General features: G+C 38.2%; 3 protein-coding genes across 4 annotated transcripts; 1 reads left to right on the forward strand and 2 right to left on the reverse strand.

The window, feature by feature from the left end:
• Positions 1–2,014: 2,014 nt before the first annotated feature.
• On the reverse strand, positions 2,015–7,479 carry LOC113068304 (SH3 domain-binding glutamic acid-rich-like protein 3). Its single transcript, XM_026241003.1, has 3 exons — positions 7,324–7,479; positions 5,737–5,904; positions 2,015–3,729 (listed from the first exon to the last, which is right to left on the reverse strand). The coding sequence occupies exons 1-3, from the start codon at positions 7,366–7,368 to the stop codon at positions 3,664–3,666; spliced, it is 279 nt and encodes a 92-aa protein (XP_026096788.1). The 5' UTR covers positions 7,369–7,479; the 3' UTR covers positions 2,015–3,663.
• Positions 7,480–9,061: 1,582 nt separating this feature from the next.
• paqr7a (progestin and adipoQ receptor family member VII, a) lies at positions 9,062–12,789 on the reverse strand. 2 transcript variants are annotated; one of them, XM_026241007.1, is made up of 2 exons: positions 12,671–12,789; positions 9,062–11,517 (listed from the first exon to the last, which is right to left on the reverse strand). In XM_026241007.1, the coding sequence occupies exon 2, from the start codon at positions 11,449–11,451 to the stop codon at positions 10,378–10,380; it is 1,074 nt and encodes a 357-aa protein (XP_026096792.1). In that variant the 5' UTR covers positions 11,452–11,517; positions 12,671–12,789; the 3' UTR covers positions 9,062–10,377. The 2 variants fall into 2 exon arrangements, with proteins under 2 accessions (XP_026096792.1, XP_026096791.1); XM_026241006.1 differs by having other exon boundaries at positions 12,579–12,715.
• LOC113068305 (protein NLRC3-like) lies at positions 12,672–25,245 on the forward strand. The gene is made up of 11 exons (XM_026241004.1): positions 12,672–12,817; positions 13,233–13,321; positions 13,409–15,157; positions 15,375–15,542; positions 16,282–16,455; positions 16,613–16,789; positions 18,118–18,306; positions 21,915–22,070; positions 23,105–23,278; positions 23,472–23,518; positions 23,593–25,245. The coding sequence occupies exons 2-11, from the start codon at positions 13,239–13,241 to the stop codon at positions 24,213–24,215; spliced, it is 3,540 nt and encodes a 1,179-aa protein (XP_026096789.1). The 5' UTR covers positions 12,672–12,817; positions 13,233–13,238; the 3' UTR covers positions 24,216–25,245.
• Positions 25,246–25,375: the final 130 nt, after the last annotated feature.

Here is a 25,375-nt window from a genome sequence, read left to right on the forward strand (position 1 = left end):
TATATATATATATATATATATATATATGATATCTATTTCAATCCTGTTATTACGTATTTTTTCTTTTTTATTCTAAGTTTTATTATGTATTCATGTTCATTTTTATTTAAAAAAAAAATTATTACATCCATATGGCTAAAAATATACACTTTGTTTTATTTTGATGTTTATTTTATTCAGATTTCGTGGATGATTACAAATATTTATTGCTTTAAATATTTATTTATTTTTATGGGAAAAATATATTTTAGAACTTATATTGTTACGTTTATAAAGCTGCATGGATAATGTTTGAAAATGTTTTGCTGGGAAAATAAGACATTGCTGTTTAAACCAGAATTGTTGAGCATACACTTATTTCAGTTATATATTTTACTAAACTTGTGGTGCACTGTAAACTTCCCATCAAACAAACCTGAATTCATTTAATTTACACATTAAAAAAAATCTATTGTTCGGGCTGTGCCAGATAATTCAGATGTGATGTTTCCAACAGATTTCATGACTGTATAATCAGAATTCAGGCTTGGATTTCCCTATTACTTGTTCTCTGTTTTTTTTTACTAATTTTCTCACTTGCCATTATATGATTATTTCATTCAAGTGAATGGTGGAAAGTGTTCGTGTTTCTCTCTCAGCCACGTGAGGGCGCAAGACAACTTCAGAAAAAAAAAAAAATACTTAAAGGTTTAAGCTGATTATTTGGACCAAAACACCCTGGAAATCTTCTTGGATTTCATTTTTCTCATGTTAAAAATAATAATAAATAACCTGTAAAGTTTAACTCAATTTTAGGCGGTAAAGCACAGGAATGCATTTTGTTTCTTCTTCAGTAAGCAACCCAGCAATGAAAAGCGACCCAGTTTTGGCTACAATACACTGAAAGTACATGTGCTGTTTAACTAGACACTTGCATTTTTATACTGATAGAAAAAGGAACTGTAAATAAGGAATGACTAATAATTAAAACATTATATGGAAGATAAACTTTTGTTGAACATATACAGAAAACCAAGTAATAGCTTGCTTAATTTGAGACATATTTTCATATTTTCTTACAAATTTTACATCAAACTTACGTTTCATCGCCACAAGCATATGTATGTGTAATTAACAGGCGAGTGAATCTAATCTAATTCTTATGGCCTGTTTCAGGCTACTTAATGTTGTTCAGTGAGAGTGCAGAGCTGATAGTGGGGATGAATAATTAACTACAGCTCCCTGATCGGGTGACAGACTCCACCCTTCAGGTTTAGGTCCAAAGACTACATGCAGATTAAGAGCAAATCATGCAGCGATCACACCAGTTAAACCCCTGAGGACTGCTGGTGTCTTCAATTCAGTCTCCAGCATTAGTTTACAACGATTCAAAGAGCATCCTCAACTTCAGTGGAAGCCTGATCAATGCTCAAAAATGTTCTCGTTTTATTAGTGGCCTTGAAATTGTTGGTAATACATGCCCCGCAGCGCACCTTAATCATGCGTTCATCTGCATCTGCACACATCAATACACACATCAAAACAAATGACAACCACCAGTGTCAGATGTGGCAAGAAATCTGGAAATAAAATAAAAAACATCTTAACTTTCGTTACTTTTTTTTCTTTTGAAAAGATATAATGCATTAAAACATATTATAATAAATAAAAACTTCAAGTAGTGATGAGATTGTTTTTTTTTTTTTTTTTTTAATGTTTCAAACTTTAAAACTCCTGAAATAGCTTGATTTTTAAGTTTGGTTGCTGTTTCATACTTAAGGTCTCCTATTTGTTCCCACTTTAATCATGAAAAGCTGTGTTGGGCTAGTTAACAATTAAACAAATTTGATTGCTAATCATGAAAAATGCTTGGTTTTCCTGAGTTTTGGATAAAAGGTATCTACCAACCAAACAAATGTAAACATGCCAGAAATATAAAATATATATATATATTGAAATTATATTTTAAAAAAAATTGCTCTTTTTATTTGATCCATAAACCACAATTGCACCATCTTCTTGGAAGACAACAGCATTTCTTTACCTAATTATCATTATTTTATTTCGGCCAAAAAGGGCGTTGGTCCAAAAGCAAAGCAGTACAGCACAAAGAGACCACAAGAAATCATTACAAACACTAACGACTGAGAAAGATTCACAATCATTTCATGAGCCAGCTGTCTGTGCGTGCTCTTGAGCGTAGAGAACAACAGTGGACTACACTGCAAACAAGACCAACTGAGAGCAGCAGACATTACCCATGGCAATCAGATGTACATCAAGTCTGTAAGACTGTGCCAAGTATACAGTATAAATTAAGTACCAATATGATCAACATGCTAGAGGAGAACCTGCTGGAAATGTCAATGCTACAACCTCCAGTGAGCTCAGTTTGACACTTGATGGAGCAGCATGCACATGTGAACTATGCCTTATGAAGTGATTCGGCTACTAGATGATGAATTTCGTGGTTGCAGCTGAAGATCTGAGCTAATTACGAGCTCAGGGAAGGTTTGCACTGCTGATCACAGAAACACTGACACTTAGTGCATTACCAGAACGAAATGAGATGAAGTTCTGCGGTATGACAGGAATGTGTTGGAGTATATTGCCTCGTCACTGGGTTAAGCAGCTGAGCTGATCTCTCTCATTATTCTGCTATTTAATGAGTGGCTGAACCCGGCAAGAATGTGTCCGGATCATACTTCAGTCCAAAATTAAACGGAAACAAATTGTATTTTGCAAAATGATGCCTTTGTCGCATTTTGAAATTATCAGAATTTGATTATATAGCAAAAATGTTAAGCATTTATATGTAATATATATATAGCAAAATATGATTCTTATTTTAGTAAAACATGACCAAATCATTGTGGGATTCATCCTTATAATGGTTTTTCAGACTTTGGATTAAGGTTTGTACCCAGATGACAGAGGAAAATGCTTGTATGGAAAACCCATTCGTACAGACATTTATTGGCACAGTTTAATGCAGTGGAACGTTTTTCAATCCCTGAATTTGGGAATGTTAAATGGAAACCGGTCTCGGAGAGCAAACCTGCGGCTTCAGCTCTGCCAAAGCATCCAATACAAAGAAGTGTGTTTGATAGAGAATCCAGTGCAGCTGGTTCACACCATACTGGAAATCAGGGCCTGTGTTTTTAAGGTACCAACACATAGATTTCAGACCATTTCTAAATGATTTATCAGTACTAAAGGCGGGAATATATGAAGGCCTTCTACACAAATTGGCAATGTGATTCAACTACAGGACACAAACTGATTCTCGTATTTCAAGGACTGTGGATTAGTTCAGTCTGGAATAAACACAGTGTTGCTCCCCAGATTGACCTGGTGACCTAATTACTACACATCCAAGCGCTCTGATCCAAACAAGATTAAGACAATTTAGTGCTGTTTAAGAGGACACAAGAGAGGAAATAAGCATGATCATCGAAACAAAGGAATGAATGAGTGACCGGGTCTCCGTTTGAGGGTAAATATAGTGGTACAAGAGCAAGTGTGTGCTTTTCTGTTGATTGTTTTTGGCATGTGGCATGGCATTGAGACACTGAAGGCAGGCCTCGCCGGCGGAGCAGAGGAGGACAGGCAGGCCTTCCTTTGGGAACGTGGACATGGAGCAGGGAAGGGAAGAGGATGATGGTTGCTACCGGGTTTGGCTCCTCATGCAATCTTCAGAAACTGTTCCACTGTGTCTGCCTCCACCGCCTCAGAAAACATCTCGTAGTTCTGAAAGAAAGGAAAACACACACAGTGTGAGTTTCAGATCATCTATGCAGACCTAAAAACTAAATTCATCTGTTAAAAAAAGGTTAAAAAAATATATATATATGTAGGTTTACTATTGAATAACCCAGTAAATAAACAATTAAAGTTAATGATTTATCAAGAATGTTGGTAACCAAACAGTATTTCTCTCCATACTTTGGAAATCAATTGGAACCAGAACTGTCTGGTTACCTACAGTCTTCAAAATATCTTCATTAAAGTGCCACAGAAGAAAAAGAAACTCATACAGGTTTGGAACGACACAAGGGTGAGCAAATGATTATAGAAGGTCCATTTTTGGCCGAACTTTCCCGTTAACAAAAGCACGAAATTCAAAACGCTCATGAAGTTCCAAACCTATCGCTGAGTCCCAATTCGCCTACTTATACTACGACCTAAAAGTATGTACTTTTTTTGTGAGGAAAAAGTACATACTTTTGAGTGTGTAGCAAAAGAGTATGCACGCTCTGGGACATACTTCAATGACGTCATGCAACGTGAACGACAACGTGGTTGCCTAGTTACGCACACCACAACTGTTAACGTTTCATTCATTCTTTGTCCAATAAAATTTTATTTACTATTCCCATCTTTTTTTTCACAATACATTTTACAATGTGTTCTACGAAGTTGAGGAGTGAAGAAGCAGGGCGTCGTCGTCGTAGAACCAAACGCAGGTCGTTTGTGAGGCGGCTGGTTCTGACTTTATGTGCAATGTGAGTAACGAAATATAACTATATAATATAATATAAATATAAAATATAACTTTAATTAGGGTTAAACATTTGAATTCTTACACTTAAAAGCTGAGGGCTCATCTCCGTTGATGCATCCGGCTGCCATGTTTACATCACCGCAAAGCCATCGCAAAGCTCCTCCCTCCCGCACGCAATGGGTTGTGGGTAATATTAGCACTTAGAGTGTGCATTGATCTGCACTTCGAATTCTAACCGGAAATAGTAGACCATCCGGGTATCTTTGGAACACTCTTTTCAACATACTAAGATTTGGGATGTACTAATTCTAGTTTTGCATACTATTTAGGACAGATAGTATGCGAATTGGGACTCAGCATATATGAATTATTCTTCCGTGGAACAAAAAATAAAAATTGCAATCGTTATTCCAAGTCAATGGGAAAATAACTATTCGGACATCAACATTCTTCAAATTATCTTCTTTTGTGCTCAGCATAATGGTGAAGAAACAATACACAGAACATGAGTACTTAAGTCTGTCTGAATACTCGATTCTGATTGGCTGACAGGTGTTGATTAAACTCGTTTAACTGCACAGGTAGTTCCAGGTCAGTTTAATCACGTTCTATATTAATGCACTTCCTATAAACACTGGTAACCATCGTAACTGATAAAAATAACCACCATTTTTATCGTTCCGGTCAAACATGGCAGCGCAAATATTATTAACATCTTTAATATGTGAATGCTGGCAAAAGACCATGGCATGAGTGGGATAATCAACGGCTAGCTGTGCATTAAACGATTTAAATGCACAACGTTGATTATCCCTTACTTAACTGGTGACAGAAATTTGACAATGACATTTTTGCATGGACTTCCCCTAACATTAAAGAAAATAAAAAATTTAAAATTCAATATTCTGATATTATTCACTGGAAACGTGATGCTCCATTGTTGTTGCGAAGTTCATTTCATGTTTGTGTTCACCTTATGAAAATAATTCCATTCAATAATGAATTACATTTTAGTCTGTTAGTCCAACAAACCATCATATGTTTCAGAAGTCTACTATGAACTAATTTTGTGGTATTTTCATGTTGTTTGTTTTGGGACAGTTCCCATTTACTTTTATAACATGGGACAAAACTGAAAAGGTTTTTTTTTTTTTTTAAATGCACTTCAGTTCCACAGAAGGAAGGAAGTCATGAGGGAGAATTTTCACTTTTTAGGGATCTATTGCTAAAAGACTGCTGTCAGTCCTTCTTACCCCACAGTACTGGTCCTCGTTGAATATCTGCGGTGGGATTGCTGCGGGGTTGCCAGATTTACTCCTCATCTCTTCCCGAACATCACCGCCCACCGAGATGTCAATCAGCTCATACTTGATGCTCTTACTTTCCAGAATACGTATGACCTCGGCCTGCTGAGACTTGACCTGGGAAACACGGAAAACATAAGTAACTGTGCTCTTCTTTCCTGGCACACGTCTCTTTTGTTAAATAACTGAGCTGAGCTGTTGTCTCATTTGCATTTTTCAACTCAGCTGGAACATTATTCAGATTTCGCTCAAGAGAACTAGAAAGTTGGAAAAAGATACACAAGATACGGTCTAATTAAATGAAGTGTTCTTCAATCAAAAGATTTACAGGCCAAACACAATCAAAACTTGATTGCATCTTTACACTACTTCCTGAAAGTCACGTGATCGTGTGAGAACATTAGGGAGGAAGTTTATTTACTTCTATCCATGCATTAGAGACAGTAGTCAAAACAATCTTTCCATCTTTGTCTTTTTACCAACCAAATCAAACCATGCACTGCACGGAAATTACAGAAAAGTGTACTTTGCTTTCAACAGGCAGTGTTTTCAACTACAACATTTTGAGTTGATGATTAATAATGAAACTCTATATGACAAAACTATGTTCAGGAAGTTGGAAACCACACCCTGAGCAAAGCGCCAGTTAAAAATTAATCAATAACCTACATTAAAATGGTAAAAGATGATAAGGGCTTTATAGTGGATTTCAATGCAAAAATCAAACACATTAAACATGTTCCCATCAATCCTTTGAGCACATATGCACTGCGTGACCCGGATTTTTTTTTTTTTTTTTTTTTTGCTATTTATAAGTAGTAATATGAATGTAAATTTTAACATGCAAGTAAAACTCCATGACTTAGCTGGTCATGTGATCTCAACATGGTGGCACACATCATCTTGAATCATTTATTTTCTTTTCATTACCGTCTAAAACTTTTAAAACAAATCACCAGTGCACACTTTGGATATTGTCTGCTCTTCACATTATTTATATTCCCGCGATTATAGAAGTACAACAAAATCAGTCGTAAATCAAATCGCTTTTTTTTTTCTCCATTCACAACAGATATGCACAAACAGTTTTTATACAATCCATGGCACAAACTCAAAGCTGCAATGCAACTGTCGCGCGCAGCATCGATTCAGTCTCATTTGTCACGGTGACGTGTACAGGATTTAAAGAGGACGCTTTTATTTACGCGCAAAACAGATAGTTTATAAAGGTCACACTCATTCAACAGTAGTGCGAGAATTAAGTGCATTAAACATGACTTCCGCCCTCGATCCAATGCACATCATCCTTTCAGCACAGGTAAACTACAAACCACTGCGCTTTGAAATCGCTTAAAACGGTCGAGTGTCACAATAATGTCTGATGCATGTCTACTCTGTCGCAATCGCGTTTAATGTGGATAGATGTGTGTTGACGGAGCAGTTGGGTGTGTCTGCAAGCATAATCCTCCATTTCAAATGTGTTTAACTCTGCATTCTTCACTTTCTGAGTCCACAGGGCCACAGGTGTATTCTCACCTCTCTCGACGCAGTGACGGTGGTGTAATACAGTTTGATGCCCATCGCGATGGATCGTAATATCCCTTTGTTTCTGGAGGCGATCAGTTATCGTTCTGTTGCTCTACAGTCGCTGTTTCACCACCAACACCTCCCAGCCACTCATTTAAAGAGACAGCGCCTTATTGCTGCATAAGGAAATACCGTAAATGAATAAATGAAGATGAAAACGGCGGCCCTTTCTTACACTCATTAACTTTAACAGTTACTATCTATAACAATAGACGATCGTTTTTTATTTATTTGGCAATTTTTTTTTGTCTTTGTTCACTATGTGGAATGGATGAATAATAATAATAATAATAACAGTAATAATAAAATAAAATGTCCAACATTCTTTTTTTCCGGTTAAGTGCATCATCCGGGTGTTTAAAGTGCACTTTTTTATTTTTGGAATTTTCAGAGTGAACGCAATATTTACACAAAATGTCATAGAATAGTGCATTAGTGCGCGATTTGGAACACACCTTATTGTGTATACAGTACTCTGCTATATTTGAATGTACATAGGCTACAGTTGTATGTAAATACTTTAAAGGGATAGTTAAAAAAAAACGTTGTACCCACAGGTTTGTAACAACTTGAAGGTGAATAAACAATGACAGAATTTACATTTTTGGGTTAACTATCCCTTTAAAAAAATGCATCTGCCGTCATGACATCATCATCTTTTGGGATTAATATCATCATTTTCATCATCTTCTTTTATTTTTAATTTTTGTGGGTCAAATTGAAATAGTCTACCCATTTTTCCCATGATTTCATACATTAAACAACATACTATGAAAGCTATTGAACCACTGCATATTCTCCTTTCCTAACAAAACCTCATTTAGAACAGTCATAATGGGATATTATGTGAATATGCTTTCTTTTTTTATTCCCCTCTACATTCATTGGCAGACGTTCCCCTGAGATGAAGTCTCAGGTTTGGTGTCAGGAGTTACTCAACACAGAGCTAACTGATATTCTTACAATTCTTTCACATATTCAAATAAGGAAACAGGAAAATAAGTGAAAAGACATGCACATGTGTACACGGACTCAAATGCCCATAGTAACAGTTCTGAAAGGGGAAGTTCCTCCCTCAAATAAAGTTTATCAGTGTGTTGGCAGTGGAGAGTTTGCTCTATGCATCAAACAGTTTACAGGAAGCTGTCAATGGTTTCCTGTCGCTCAGTCCACACGGGACGTTCCAGCTCTGCTCAGATCTGCCTGTTTTCTGACCTTTTCATTTCTGTGCTAACAAAATAGTCTCCAAATATAAAACTGACCACTCAAAAAAAAAAAAACACACAAGAGGGCAGTACAGCTTCACTTTGAGTGTTTACTCTAACCACATGACCATCTCCAAACAAGGTGGCCGCTCTTTCACAGAATGTTCTAGTCAGGCCCAGATTGGCAAGATACAGGGATGGAAGCACCTACAAAACAATTAAGTGATAGAAATGTGTCAGGAATATGCAGCATGTAGTATAAAGCACACTACTATTTAATTATAATGTGTATTAACTGTAATTAAGTTGCTGGTAGGTTTTTGCCAGGACATTTTCTAAGTTTACAGAAGCCACAACATGATAGACTAAAATATGTAAAACACCCATAACAATAAAAATTCAATATGGAATATTCCTCCGTCTTTGTTTTTTTGCCATTACCCATAATTTGGATGCATGCAATTATGGCAAGAAAGTAGCAGTTGGTTTTACATATATTTATTTTTGAATCATTGCATTGTAATTCATATACTGATAAATCAGTAAAAGGCATAATACACTGTGGAACATGATTTAGTAATTTAATTAAGGATACTTTTCAGAACAGGCAATTGCTGTATGCCTTTCACATAAACAGTAAGAATAGAGTAACACTAGAAACAAGGATACTTGGAAAAAGACAACGACGGTTACAAACGTTGACCTGGTGAAAGCATAAATGTATTTCTGCATTGCCTTTTCCTCTAACATCCACACAAATGAGCCCGGGTTATACTGTAAGTAGGCACTGCTTTGTTTGGTAAAGTGCAATAACACTAGAAAGAAAATCAGTACACTGGTCATTCAAAACAAATACAACCATCTCAGTAATATAGTACTACTCTTTGTTATCAGTTACACAAGATGTGTGTGATTTGAATTACTGAGGTTCATCTAAAATACTCATTAAGGCACAGCAGTGATCATGACTGCATTGGTAATACTGTCCCTCTTTAGCAGACAGACAGAACAAACATCTCAGAATCATTGATATAGAAATTAAGACTTGATTGTCATTTTTTTACTTCCTCAAAGCTAATCTGATGATTGACAGTATAACAGTGCATTCTTTAGTTTATATAAAAGAGACAGCATTCTTAACACAATCTACAATTTTGAATTTACACACTTCAAGTCAAACAGACATCTAAACACCTAAATATTTCTATCTTTTTCCATATTCTCAATACTGCACGCTGGTTTCTTTAGTGTTTACTTGCTGGCTGGTGTGTAACTGAAGTAAGACACATCGAAGGGATAGTTCTCCCAAAACATCTTGTCATCATTTGCTCTCATGTGCAACATGTATTTTGTGGAAACAAAAGTCAATGGCCAGAACTGTTCGGTTACCAACATTCTTCAAAGTACCTGCTTTTTGTTCTTCTCTAGAAGAAAGAAAGTGAATGATGACAGAATTAGAATTGTTTAGTGTACTATCGCTTTAACAGAAGCTTTTCCATTAAAAACACATACTAAAAATACTAACACAGATGATGATCGGTTTGAGCTTTAAGCATTTGCTCAAAGTTCAGTACTTGAACAACACACACAAATACAGACCCCAAACCTAACACTGTAAAATCTAAGTTTGATGATAGGAATGTTGTTAGAGAACCAACAAGAATATTGATCAGGAAACATCGTTAGCTAAAGCCTATGTGGACTTGAATAAACCTTTTCATCAGCCCATAACTCAAATACTCATTGACAGCATGCTGACCATCCACTATTAAAGAGCAGGACAAACTATTCCTATTCTTTACTTAGTTTTTCCCTGTAATCTTTTTACTTTCGTGAGCATATACAAAGCTATCAGAGCAGAGGTGATTAGTGTTAAAATGAAGAGCACGACGAAGAACAACGCCTCGCCATCAGCATGGAGTTTCACGTAGAGGTCTCTGCGGTTGAAGTAGTCCAGATATGAAGCGTGGATCTGGCAGACTGTACACAGAACCATCAGCACGTGGAACAGCTGATGACCCTGACCTAAGATGTCACAGTGCCCTGGGAACCAGCGCTCGGGAACAGGCTGGGTGAAGAAAAAAGCACTGGAAAGAAAAAACGCCACTTGGCCGAAGTGAAAGAGCAGAGCAGGACTGTTTATGAAGTTGCCCCTCATCCAAGACAGAAACCAGATGATAAAGCGATGAAACACAGGACTGGTGTCCCAAACGTAAGCAGCGGCTGAAGGAACCACCTGGCCGACTTTGCGAACCCAGGGAGGAAGGCTGTAGTTGCGAAATTTCCCGTAACAGCAGCCGAAGCAAGACAGGCAGCACAGGAAGCTAGCAATAGGCATGAAGAAACCTCGTACACATGCGTGCCAGCTTTCCTCAATGGCGTAGTAGTAGTGCACCACTGCACTGCCATACTGATACAGTGCCACTCCCACGTAATCCAGGTAGAAGAAGCCGTAATGACACAGCTCAGATTTGGCCGCCAGCAGGTGGGCCACGGTGCTGAAGGTCAAGTAGCTCGCTGAGGACAACAGCAGGATTAAAAGAGGCCAAGAATGAGGGTCGTTCACGAAATCGATGGTTTCGGTAAACCGCGCAGTTCTCGCGAGGACCACTAGCGTGCCGATCAGGTGCGTCCAAACGTTTACGGTCTCGTTGTGCCGCTGTAAGAGCGAAAGGAAGTAGTAGCGCCAGTTCTGGTGCAGTGGCCGGTAGCCTGAGTGAATGTAGCGTTCACGGAAAAACCAGGGCACCTCCGTGTCTCGCAGGGTGTCGGCGGTGGAGGGCAAGGCCTCGGTGAGCATCTGGGGGACTCGCCCCACCTGCTGCAGGTTAATGAAGAGTCGCCCGATCCGCTCCATGACGATTGTAGCCATGATGATCTCTGGAGCACGGACAGCCACACAGTAGTTCAGGCCAGAGCTGAGCACACACCGGAGTACCTGGGAATATTCAACGGAAAAATACACGTGAAGGCGACATTTTGCCCATTCTCACATATAATAAGTACAACATGTAGCTGACGAATAACACCATGATTCTAGATTCTAAAAAGTATACATATTAGTAATATTTCTGCATTTTTTTAACAGTTCATTTCAAAACTCTTTAAAGAAAAAAAATGTATATTTTTAAAAGTACAAATCATCTTATAAAAAATGTATTTTGATCATTTACAGAAGGATTATAAATTTAATTCAATAAAAACCGTAGATAAATATAACTCTATAAAGATAAAGTTTTATAAATCGTTCTAATTCTAGAGAATAGTGAAGCACACACATAACATAACAACATACATTACTGATGATACAGAGGAACAATATAATATAGCCTAGTTGGAATTACTTTCAGACCTTTATTTTTTTCCAGTGCATGAATGATAAAAACATTGACAGCAAACACGAGCTTTATAGTTATCATTCTTTGTGTGAACAGCTCTTAAGACTGTTTCTGCTTGATGTTTCATGAGCATTACGCAAGCTTTAGACTTTCTTCATATGAGGATGTTTTGATAAAGAAACAGGAATCATCGTCTATGAAATATGTATATTTCAAACTATCATTAAACAGCTTCTTTCATGTTCCATTTAAGAAATAAATACAGGCACTTATTAGCTCTTGCTGCTAAAAAACCTCATAATAGGAGATCCAACTTTGAGTTTGCAATAACTATATGTACCTATATGCTATTTTACTATAAAAAAAAATGAGAGTAAGTAAATGATGACACAATTTTTATTAACTAAACTATTAGATAACGTATTTTCCATTTTCTATACATATAGCAACAGGTGGTCAACAAAGTTGCACTGTCCCTTCTTATCGATGGGATTCACATTCAGTTCTACATGAAACCATGGGTTCTTGTGGTGAGAGACATGCCAGAACGAAATAATCCAGGATGTCATTCACGCGTGAACAAGAGCCTAATTTACAGTCAGAGGCAAACGGCCTTTCTGTGTCCTAACTCACAATCGGATGAAATGCAATGCAACATTACCACAGAAGAAGCACGCGATATGCGCCACACACAGTCCACCATCAAAACGAGCACAGAATGGAAAAACACTACAAGAGACGAGGCTTGTTTACCGTGTTTGGTGTCTCCCGCAATCGGACACCGCGATTAATCTCGGAGTGAAAACTGTCTGGATTTCATCCACCCGCCCGAGCTGTTTTTCTTCCTCATACTGCGTGTTTCTCGGTAGTCACGCCTCTTGTGCAGCGAGACTCGAAGCGGTGAGACACTGAGACTGGGCTTGCTGTCAAAAACAGCTATTTATCATCGCATTTCTGCGGTAATCCAGGTTTACACGGTTGTTTTGATAGCACGGGTAAAGTTTACAGACAATGTGTAAAAAAAAAAAACTAAAGCAGTAAAAAGCTAAAGTAAGAAAGCATAAACACGGCTAAATTTTAGACTGCTATTTATTAGCTATACAACATTTATACTTTTTTGTGCTCTTGTTGTTTTAATGCAGAATTTCACAATAATAGCCTAACACATCTAGTCTAGATTCATGTTGTTTTGTGGCACAGGTGTGTTTTCTCTGGAGCTGATTTCAGCGATACCTGTCAGATAAGGACATTTTATGTGTAGTATTTTAGTCACTTTAAAGAGCCTGTGTATAGAGTGTGTGTTTTGTATTTTCAGTTGCCAATGTTGACTACAATGGCATCAACCCTAAAAGGAAATGTCCTTCAAGACCAAACAAAAATGAATAATCAGTCCACAGAGTCATGGTAAGTCTTCTCGTGCTCACTTCTATCTTGTCGTTTCATACGGTACTCTATACAATCACACTGAACACATTTCTGAAACACTTCCAGCTCTTCACTCAGTGTTGAAGAAACCAAGGAGATCCAAACTTTGAAGGCTTTACTGCAAGAAAGCTTAAGAAAGCGATATGAAGACACTCCAGACGGCATTCCTCTGAAGATGTATGAGTCAAACCGGACACATTTGGATGGCCAGATTGTCCATGAGATGCGTGAGCTGGAAAGACCCTACAATGAAGACGTTAAAGATGAAAATGTCATTAATTATGAAGATCTCCTGAAGCCTCGTTCTTCTACAGACGGTCGTATACGCACCATTATGATGAGAGGAATATCTGGATGTGGCAAGTCAACAGTTGTGACGAAGTTTGTTTTAGACTGGGCACATGGCAGAACACACCAGCACATTGATTTTGTGTTTCCTCTTCACCTGTGTGAGCTGAACATACTACATGACAAAAAACTCAGCCTGATAGAGCTCTTAGATCTGATCTTTCCAAAGTTACCGAAGCCAGAGACCCTCGAACGGTCTCAGATCCTCTTTATATGGGATGGACTTGGTGAATTTAGATTTCTTCTTAATTTTAAGCGCACCAAGGCATGCACTGACCCAGTGTCACCGGTCTCTGTTATCTGCATGCTGGTGAATCTTCTCAAAGGGAACCTTCTCCCCTCTGCCCAGATCCTGGTCACTTCAAGGCTAAAAGATGCAGGTCTAATTCCTCCAGAATATATTCAGAGGGTGGTTGAACTTCATGGGCTTGATGATTTGCAATGGGAAGAACAGATCAGAAGTGAAGTGCGTGACCAAAACGTTGTTGCAAGAGCGACTGTTCACGTGAAATCATCCAGATCCCTGTACATCATGCGCTCATTGCCATTCTTCTGTCAGATGGCTTCCACTGTTTTAGAAGAGATTTTTAGTAACTGTTGCAACATAGATCCTCCTCTCACCCTAACAGAGATGGTCACACATTTCCTCCTGATTCAAATGAAGAGACATGAGGAAAAGTCCTCTAAATCAGGCACTGAGGAGATCCTGAAGTTGGGTAAGCTGGCTTGGCACATGCTGCAAAGGGACACGTTGACATTTATAGAGAAGGACCAGAGAGAAACCAATACTGATCCTCTTCTTCCTGTCAAACTCTCTGAAGATTGGCCCATGTTTTTCAGAAAACAGGACATGATGGGTTTAGGGAAGATGTACCGCTTCACACATCCCAGTGTCCAAGAGTTCCTGGCAGCATTGTATGTTGCTGTGCATTATGAACCCAGCAAGGGAAATGTAATGTCTTTTACACTTGCAGAAAAAGCTAAAAAGTTGCTCAGTCCTACAGACGTACCACCTGATATGCTCAGAAGAGCAGTAGACAGAGCTTTAAGGAGCAAAACTGGCCAACTAGACATCTTTCTCCTCTTTCTCTTGGGCATCTCTGCAGGTCCAAGCCACAGGCTCCTGTCCAGCTTTTTCCAAAATACCTCTCTTCATATAAGAACAGAGGATGTAGTCAAAAATATTTTACAGAAGATCAAGGCAAAGCCATTATTTGAGATCTCGGTTAATCTCTCTCGCTGTTTGGAGGAGCTTGACGTAGCCGTGCCTGTGGTTCAGAATCGAGACCAGGTTGAATTTCAGACATATGGGGACGTCCACGTCACTCCTTCAGAGTGGTCACATATAGCCACTACTCTGCTCACCTCTGAGGATCCCTCACTGACATTTGATGTCAGCGAATACACTAATGCAGATGAAGCCACTATGAGACTACTGCCTGTCATCAAGATCTCCAGAGTCCTCAGGTGAGCACCGCAGCCCATAAACCATTGGGTAAAGGTTCAATTAGTATTTGATTTCCTCAGTTAAGTGTTAAATGCAAAGAAATGAATTGTATGTTTTTGCTTTAACAAAGTAAAATTTACGATTTTCGGCATGTAAAAACTGATGCCTAAACAACATGAAACTTCATTTATTTCAGCATTTTACATCATTTAACCTATTATTATTTTTCTACCTAAGACTGGATGAGGCCACAGATCTGAGCTGGGCATTGATCGCCTCAGCTCTGAGATCGCCAGCCAATCGTATCAGAGAGATCTACATCGAGAAGAACGCCTTCTGTTATATAAACTTGAGCCTATTATCCGATGGTATGAGAAGCCCTAATTGCAAAGTGGAGACACTCTGGTGAGTCCATACAATGGCAAAAACACTTTAGATTAGGAAACGCACACAATTACAATTAACCAAGAGTTTTCCCTCAATACACTCCTGATTTGCTGCTTATTGACAGTAATGTAGTTGTTAGGTTTAGGGGTTTGTTTAAGGGCTCTAGAATCTGGTCAGCAATAATATGTGCTGTTTAAGAACCAATAATGGCCAATATGCTAGTAACATGCATGTTAATGAGCAACTAGTTAACAGTGAATCTAATCTAACATGTATCTGAATGCTCTCTGTTGTGCCCTTTGCAGCAATCCTGAGAATGAATCATTATGATTTATAGTCAGAATGCATTTTGTACTGAGTTGTACTGACTTTAAACGAGTTGGCATTAGTTGCTAAGCTAATCATTGTTTTAATATGTAATTCGAGCTCTAAATAAATAATGTACACTGAAATATGGGGTAAAATTACACATTTTAATTACCTCTGTTGAATACCAACTTTTTATAACAGCCTTAAAATATTGTCTAGGTTGTGTGTTTATCTCTTACTGAAAACAGAAAATCAGATCTTCACTCCAAGGCAGTCTTAAAATCCATATGACATTACATGAAAATAAAAAAAAATTCTGATCATTTCTGTTAAAATCATACCCAGTTGGTACTTGGCATACATTCATCTCCGATTTGAACAATTCTTAAACTCTTAAAAACTTAAATCCGAGAACCTGAATCATCTTTCTTTAAAATATTTTCCTTAGGACACCATATTTTGGTCGTCAAAAGGATGGTGACCAACTGTTCTCAGGGATTTTATTGAACCCAACACATTTGAGAGAGCTGAAGCTGCTGAACTCATTAAGAATGAGTGAAAGGACAGTGGAGAGCGTCTCTCAAATCTTAACAGACCCGGATTGTCGCATGGAAAATCTCACGTTAGTAAAAATGTTACTTTATTGTTATTAGTGGTCATTATTTATTGTAAGAAACCACTTAATCTATTATTACACTTCTGCTTCATTTGTGTTAGAAAAAAAGAATAAAACGCACTACCTTTTTTTATTGATCAGTATTGTGTTTTGTGCTCCCCAGTTTACAAGGAATAGAAACCTTAGAGAGTTGTAAGATCTTGGCCGCAGCTCTCTGTAGCAGTTCTTGTCGTCTGCAAGAGCTGGACTTGATCAGATGCTGTCGGGAATCTGAAGATCAGGCTTTACAGCTTGTGTCGGAGGCATTCAGACATCCGAACTTCAAAATAAGAGTTCTGAGGTAAACAAAGCAGTAACTAGCAACACAGATTGATTCCCTTAAAGCTGAAGTGTGTCATTTCTGCAGGTTGAGGTACTGTGTTTACCGCTGTCCCTGCATAATAATAATAGATAATAATAAAGTAGATAATATCTAAAGAATTGCAGAGTTTAGCTAGTCATGAAATACAAAGAATATTAATATTTTGAGATCACAGATGACCCAGTTTCTTTTACTTTATTATTATTTTGTTTACAAATTCTATCACTAAGAAACTACTGTCACATAAGAATTGAAACACATTTTCCTGCATTTTTTCCTGAAAATATTTACCGGTAGTACACTAATCTACACACCACATCAATTAGATAATATGGTTGCCATAGTTAAAATGGTTATGAACTAATTTTTTTCATTATTTTATAATATTCTCTGAGGTCCACCTATTATGTTAGCAAAGATTTTTACATCAAAAAAGCATCATAATTAGAATTTTTGACCCTCTCTACAAAGAGGATTCATTTAAGAATCAGAAGTAAAGGCCCAAATCTATAACTAATGGATGCTTTCTCACTGCATCGTATGGCTTGGCATGGCACGGCTCGGCTCTGCTTGCGTTTCCACTGCAGTTTAGTAGCGCTTTAGAGTGGGCGGGATTATAGACATGCCGTTAGTTGAAAAAAATATTTTTAATTCCGCGTCGTTGGTTATTAAGTAGAGGAACGTCTGTAAATCCTCAACAGACCACGAAACAGCCAGTATTTTATTGTATAAAAAAGGTTAGCTCTTTTGAAACTGTTGCGTTCATTTAAAAAAAAGTGGCCATTCTCTTCTTTAAATCAGTGATCAGCAGGGTTAACATGTCACATTTTGGTAAGGGTACGGTTCACTTGGAACCCAGGCCGAGGTAGTACAGAAAAACATACCATTTACCAGGTACTGTACCCAGTGGAAAACCCCCCAAAATTGAGCCGTGCCATAACGAGCAGTGGAAAAGTTTCACAAATAAAAATATGTATAACAACATGGGTCATTGGAGTTAAAAATGATAAATACTATTTCAAAGTATATTTCAAACAATCTGGAAAAGACAATGCAATTGTGTTAAAAACCAATTTACTCACACTTAATAAATAACTTAATAAAATGTTTTTTTGAACTAATGAGAAAGTTTTGTGTTCTAAAACTTACAGGATGTTGACCTGTTAAATGTCAAAAGGTCAAGGAAAATGTAATTTCTCAGTTCATGACCCCTTTAATGTTCTGTGTGCTCATTTTTAAACAAGAATTATATGAAATCTACAGAGAAAAGTTTACATGAACTATTGAACTATGAACTATTTTTGCAGGTTGGAAGTCTGTTCTATAAAGCAAGAAACGGCATCAGCATTATTCTCTGCGTTTCAAGAGAACCCTTCACACCTGAGAAAACTTGAACTAAGTCTCTTTTTGTGGTCGAGTCTTGAACTTCAGCAACTTTTCTCTCTGCTGGCGGATCCTTGCTTCAAACTAGAAACATTGCGGATAGTCCACCTACGGTATGATAAGTAATCCAGAACAAAATCTTACAACAAACCAGCCTAAATTCCTTGTCTTCTTTCTCCTGGTGTCTGTCTTTGAATTAGATTTTTTCAGACTTAATCTGTGACATCCAATCTTATTTTCATTTTTGAGGATTGGTTGCTCTTGCTTTAAACACAATCCACCAATAGCAATACTGACCAATATTTATACCTCTTTATTGAACAAAACATTTTTTTTTTAAATAAATCTGTTAGTGGAACAATACTGAACAATATTTAAATCTCTCAATAGAATGAACATGCTTGACATCTGTAATGTGGGGAGGCACGACAACGCAATAGTTGATCCAAGTGAAGACTTTATTCCAAAGAGTGGTCAAACAGGCAGGGTCACACACCAGCAAACAGGTACAATCCAGGGCCAGACAAAATAGTAATCCAATAAAAGGGCTACGGTCAGGGCAGGCATCAACAATCAGAAATCAGAAACAGTCCAGGGTCAAAAACAAGGCAAGACAAAGCAAGGCAACAAGGAACTAGGAGGCCCTTTCTCAAATCTTGCCCTGGAAGTCCAATGCGCTGCAGAGTTTAGCTCCAACCCTGATCAAAGTCACCTGCCTGTAATTTTCTGATGATCCCAAAGACATTGATTGGCATTGATTAGCATGCACAGGTGTGTTTGATTAGGGTTAGAGCTAAACTCTGCAGGAAAGTGGATCTCGAGGTCCAGATTTGAGGATCCCTGAACTAGGAAAAGATGGGACCCTGAGAACGCTACAGGCTAGCCCAGGGGTACCCAACCCTGCTCCTGGCGATTGACTGTCCAGCAAAGTTTAGCTCCAATCCTAATCAAACACACCTGAATCAACTAATTAAGGTCTTCCGGATCACTTAAAAATAAAAAGCAGGTGTGTTTGATTAGGGTTGGAGCTAAACTTTGGCGGACAGGTGATCACCAGGAGCAGGGCTGATCATCCCTGGGGTAGACAATACTGAGCAATCTGTGTGAGAGTGCAACCTTTATACTCCTTCTAATTGGAAACATGTGGAGTCTGATAACAAGTTCCTAGGCAGAGGGTTATGGGAAATGGAGTCTGGGGTTGAGTGGCAAGGGAAAGGGATGAAGTGTCCTCATGGACCTCATGGGCACTTCATCTGGTGATCATACCAACAACACTATGAATACAATAAAACTAGACCTAAATCTGTAGAATAACTTTCATCATCGGTTATATCATTTTGCACTATGCTAAAACTTGCTCTATGGTAAAGCACTAAAGCATTATCGATATAACAGTATAACTTTCTGTAAAGCTGCTTTAAAAACATGAAACTGCTGCTCAGCCACCTGGAATGAGCTGGGCTGAAAATCAATTTAGCCAAGAGCACCCTGTCTTCCATCCAAAAAGTTGTCTTCCTGGGGACAGTTATCATTTTGGCCCAGATGTTGGCCTGGATTGCACCGGAACACTCTCCTCTCTGACACTTCAGTGGCTTTCAGCATCATTAAGATTTGGGACTTATCATCCCCTCTGAGTTTTGCAGAGAATTCTCGGCCTCATGTCACACTCCTCCTCTGTGATTCTGTTGAGCTGATTCATATGTGGCCCCTCCAATTTTGTCTCAAAGCCCATGTACCATTCCACACTTGGCACCTGGGACATTTTCATCTCAAGGTAACCCACTGCTGCATCATTGGGACAGACCTCCAGAAGGATGGTAGTCATGACATAGGCCTCCAACTTGGGTTGAGAAACACTGTATGGTTTTTCTAGCCCTGGAAACCTTCTTGCCAGCCTTAAGAGGACATCATATCTTTGTCCGCTTGGACAACATGACAGTGGTAGCCTTTATAAATCACCAAGGCTGTGTAAGGTCACACTCCCTTTACAGGATGGCGAGACGCATTCTCCCATGGGCACACTGTCCAGGGGTAATGTAGCTCCAGGAGAATGCCTCAAAAGACAACTCTCACTGCTTCTCAAAAGGAGCGAGATGCCCTTCCCGCAAACGGCCTGGCCAGTCAGTCGGCAATAACTAACTTGTTGATAAATTCTTTAGGGAAGCTCGAAGATTGAATCCACCTCATCCTCATACTATGGTGACTTGGGACTTATCCATAGTCTTCAGGGCACTACAAAGGCCTCCCTTTGAGCCACTCCAGTCAGCCGACTTTCAGCCCTTGTCATTTAAGACCACCCTCCTTTCGTCTTTAATGCTGGTCAAGCATGTGGGTAACATACAAGCACTGTCAGAAAGTGATGCATTCCTCGAGCCTAAAGTGTTCTCCACTTCATTAAAAGCACAAGTTATCACCCTTCTAGCTTTTCCCAGAGGATGAGCAGGGTCCCAATTCACTATGCCCAGTTTCTGCTTTTAAAAGTGTATTTAAAGTGCTCTAACCACTTCTGGCCTTCAGAGCAGCTCTTTGTTTGTTTCAGAGAACGGTCTAAACGACTGCCAGTCACAAAGCAGAGACTCTCTGAATAGTTGACACTATAACCCTGGCTTACACTTCAGCAGACGTATGATGTCTTATCAGAGTGAGGGCCCATTCCACCAGAGGAATAGCCTTCTCCTGGGCTTTGTCTAGCTGAGTGCATGCTAGTGATATCTGTGCGGCTGGTGGCTGGTCTACGCGAAGGCCAGCCAGCAAGCTTCGCCAGGTTTTTTTTTTAACTTGGATGTCCCTGCCCTTAAAGGGATAGTTCATCCAAAAATGAAAATTCTGTAATTAATGTCTCACCATAATGTTGTTTTAAACCCATAAGATCTTAGTTAATCTTCAAAACCCAAATTAAGATAATTTTTGATGAGATCAGAGAGCTCTCCTACCCTCCATAGACTGCAACACAACTGTACTGTTCCCAGGTCCAGAAACATAGTAAGGAGATCAGTAAAACAGTCCATGTGACATCAGCAACTCATCTTCAGTTTGGCGAAGCTACAAGAATACTTTTTGTGCTCAAAGAAAACAAAAATAACATAATTTATTCAACAATTCTCCTCCACCGAGTTTTGTCTGCTGCCATTTTGGAGAGTAACCAAGAATGTATTAGACAAAATCAGCATTGTTGAAACTTAGGGGAAAGCATGCATATGCATTGTGAGACGGAAGACAGTAACATGGGAGAATTGTTGAATAAAGTCTTTTTTTTCTCTGCGCACAAAAAGTGTTCTTGTAGATTTGCAAAACTGAAGTTAAGCCTTCTTAGCTCATTTCTAGAGGGCGAGTAATTAATGACAGAATTTTAATTTTGGGGTGAACTTACCCTTTAAAGGGGGTCATCGGATTCAAATTTCACTTTTGTTGTTGTTTGAACATAAGTGTGTGTTGGAAATGTGCAAGTTCCGTGGTTAAAGTAAACCGTATCATGAAATACCTGTTTATAATCATCTCTTCTATGACCCTTCGCTCATTTGCTCTTGGTAGATTGTGTTGGTCATAATGGAAGTGTGTCAGCTGTCCCTTAGTGTGAGTGTCCGAGGAACCACCATGTTATTACATATCATATAAACACTGATGAGATGGGAAGTGAGCTGAGAATGTCTACGGCTGAGAAAGACACCTACCAATGTAATGTCATCACATGTAAATGTAATGTTTTTGGTTTTTGTCTCAGTCAATTACAGGTTGATTCTCTTGAAACTCTGGCTTCAGTTCTTGGATCTTGCAGCCTCAGATCTCTGGATCTCAGCATGTGTGGTCTGACAGATTCTTATGTTGAGCTGCTCTCTGCTGGACTGAGTAACCCTGGCTGTAAACTGGAGATACTCAGGTGTGTCTAAACATGAAAAGATGAAAATAGACTAGAATAATAATTAACTGTTTTCATTTAAACTGTTTTACTTATCTTAAAGCTGCAGTAGGTAACTTTTGACGCTCTAGCGGTTAATAAACAGAACTGCTTGCGTGTTGCAGAAGGACATCGTAGCTGGAGCTACTTCTCTCTGTTTATGTCTATGAAGAATCACAAAGGTACTGGGTTACTCCGCCGCGGTATCCCCGAAGCAATCTTAAATAGTCTGAATATAAACACTTATTATAGGTGCACCCTAGTGATTCAGGACAAGCTAAAAACACGGTTTTTATCCATGGAAAATGGATTCATGGTGTAATCCATTATTATGTACATTTTGTAAATTCTGACCACATAAAAAAGTTACGGACCGCAGCTCTGATTGGTTGTTTCTTACCGGGAGCGGATGACTTTCTGCAAATGGCAATAGGACACTGGGAGGAGCCAGAGGAGCTTGATTTTTTCAAAGATCATCTGTCTCATATTCTACTATCAGGACATAATGACAGGTTTAACAAATATGTAAAAAATATATTTTTACAAAAGTCACCAACTGTAGCTTTAAATATTTCACATATACAAGATTGACAAGATAGATCATGGAACGACACAAGGGAGAGAAAACTCTTGTTTATCAAAGTGGATACAGATATAAGTGAATGCTAGTATTCTCAATATTATTGAAATGTTAATGGCAAATTGACTAATTGACATCTTATAACTAATACGTATTACATATTTAAAACAGATAACATAATTAAAAACACATCAGTTTTGGCTATAAAAGATATTTACTGTGTTAAATGAGAAGGGCATTTAGTAGTAGACATTACAAAAATTTTTTTTTAAAAATATTTGTATTCAAAATTGGGTAAATGATAATAAATTGGTACATTAAAAACAAAGATATAAAAAAAGTATTAAAAAAATCTTACTATCCTCAAACTTCTGAATGGTAGTGTGTTTCAGCACTGTATGATGTAGAAATCAGTATGAGCTCCTTTTCCCTGAAGGATGACACACTGCAGCATCACAGAAGCAGGAGCTGCTTGTTTGGCGAGGGCTCTCTCTTCCAACCCATCACACATGCAGGAAATAGACTTGAGCATCAATCCTGTTAAAGGCCCAGGATTTGACCAGCTCAGATCCGTTTTGGAAGATCCAGCAACACGATTAGAGAAATTAATGTGAGTCTAGCAACTATTTTTTTTTTTTTTTTTACCTGTTCATATTATATAAATGACCTGAACATGAACAGTTGTATTTTATTAACTAAGAGTAACAAATAGTAATAAATAATGTAAGAAATCTATTATTATCTATTATTATTATTTGTATGATCAATTTCTTCAAATTTGACTCTTTAACATTTACCTACAGTGTGGATGGCCTAGAGGAGCAGCGTGACATGGAAACTCTACAGCAATGTTAGTCGGCCATTTTCTTCTTAAAATTGATATTATGAAATCATATGGTGCAATCATAACACTTAAATTTTCAGATACGTGCAAGCTGACTTGGGATCCAAACACCGCTTCTTCAAGTGTGCAGGTGTCAGAGGAAGATGAGGCTCTTGTGAAACGTCGCAGAAACCCAGAACCTGATTCACATCATCCAGAAAGTTTCAAAAATCAAGACCAAATCATGAGTCGGGAAGGTCTGAGCAGCCGTCATTTCTTCCAGCTGGAGTGGTTTGGCAGGTGGGCCACTATTGGAATGGCCTATAATGATATAAGCAGGAAGGGAAGTTCTGCAGCCTGTAGCATAGGACTTAATAATAAATCCTGGGGCATTTTGGTGAGTACCCCCTCTTCTCTCTGTAATGCTCTTCATGGAGGAGTAGAGATGCGTCTTCCTGACTGCTCACCCTGGAGAGTTGGAGTCTATCTGGACTGGGCGGCAGGAACTCTGTCCTTTTACGACACCACAGATGACAAGGCTGAACTCATCCACACTTTCCATGCTAAGTTCACTCAGCCTCTCTTTCTGCTGGTCAGTATTAGTGCTGGGGTGAAGATCTTACTGGATGTGTCTCCTCCTGTCTGTGTCCATGACCACGATCCTTGGGATATGTTCAGGGGCTTCAAGGAATGTAAGGGATGTAACGGATCAAAGGCTTGCTAGATAAACCAATGTGCTCTCTATTTGTGAAATATCTGATGGTAGTGTTTTTATCCATGATCATTTGGATTTCAAGGACATATTAGGAAAGGATTTATCAAATGTACTTTGACAGAGAGAGAGAGAGAGAGAGAGCAGTTGATCCACAAGAGGGAGACATTCTCTCATAAAACCTGATCTTAAAAGAAAATGATCATTCTTCCATCATTTACTCCCCCTCCTGTCATTCCAGAACTGTATGACTGGGTTTCTTCTGTGGAACACAAAAGAAGAAATTTTCCAGAATACCAATCGTTTTGGTTCCCACTGACTTAAACTTTATAGACCAAAAAAACACATTGAACAAAACTGTTTGGCTCCAACATTCTTCAAAATGTTGTCTTTTGTGTTTCACGGAAAAAAGTAAGACATACAGGTTTAAAACGACGTGAGGATGAGTAAATGATGACCGAATTATCATTTTTGGGTGAATTATCCCTTTAAGATCAACAGTATTCAAAATATATTTTGCACATATAGTCAGTTAAACAGGTTTGCAATAACATGAGAAAATTATGACAGACTTTTCATTTTCATTCATCAACTGTTTCTTTCAGTACAGTGAGGTGGTTTTTAAGTGATCTAAAATTAATATTTTAAGTTTTTTACTGGTTAGGTTACATTGATAACTCCAACCGACAACATATTTGCTGAATGAAATCCAATGCTACTTTCTAACACTTTTTTTGTACACACTAAAAAATAATGGTTCTTCAGCGGTTCTTTGTGGTGGATATGGTGCTATATAGCACCAATGAGATGCAAATAACCTGTTAAGCCCCTAATTCTTAGTGATATTAGTTCTCTAATATCCTAAGTGTCTTAGCTTTAGTTGGTGATAGGATTAGAAAAATGACATTAAAATACTGTGATTTTCCTGAACACAAGGCAGGCACATATCCAAAGCCTCCACGCAAGACTTTTTGACCTCACAATTGTTTTTGGTGTGGATGTGAAGTCAGATATATACCGAAATTATGTCACAAACTTCAATAAAAACATATTATTTTTTTAAAATTAAGTTATTTTTAAAATGTGTTTCAATTTCTACTTACAAAATGTGACAATGTGTCAAGAATTTTTTAAGTTCAATAAAAGAAATAATAATACAAATATATATATAT

Source organism: Carassius auratus, linkage group LG44F (genome assembly GCF_003368295.1).
Source record: "Carassius auratus strain Wakin linkage group LG44F, ASM336829v1, whole genome shotgun sequence".
Classification (NCBI taxonomy): domain Eukaryota; kingdom Metazoa; phylum Chordata; class Actinopteri; order Cypriniformes; family Cyprinidae; genus Carassius; species Carassius auratus.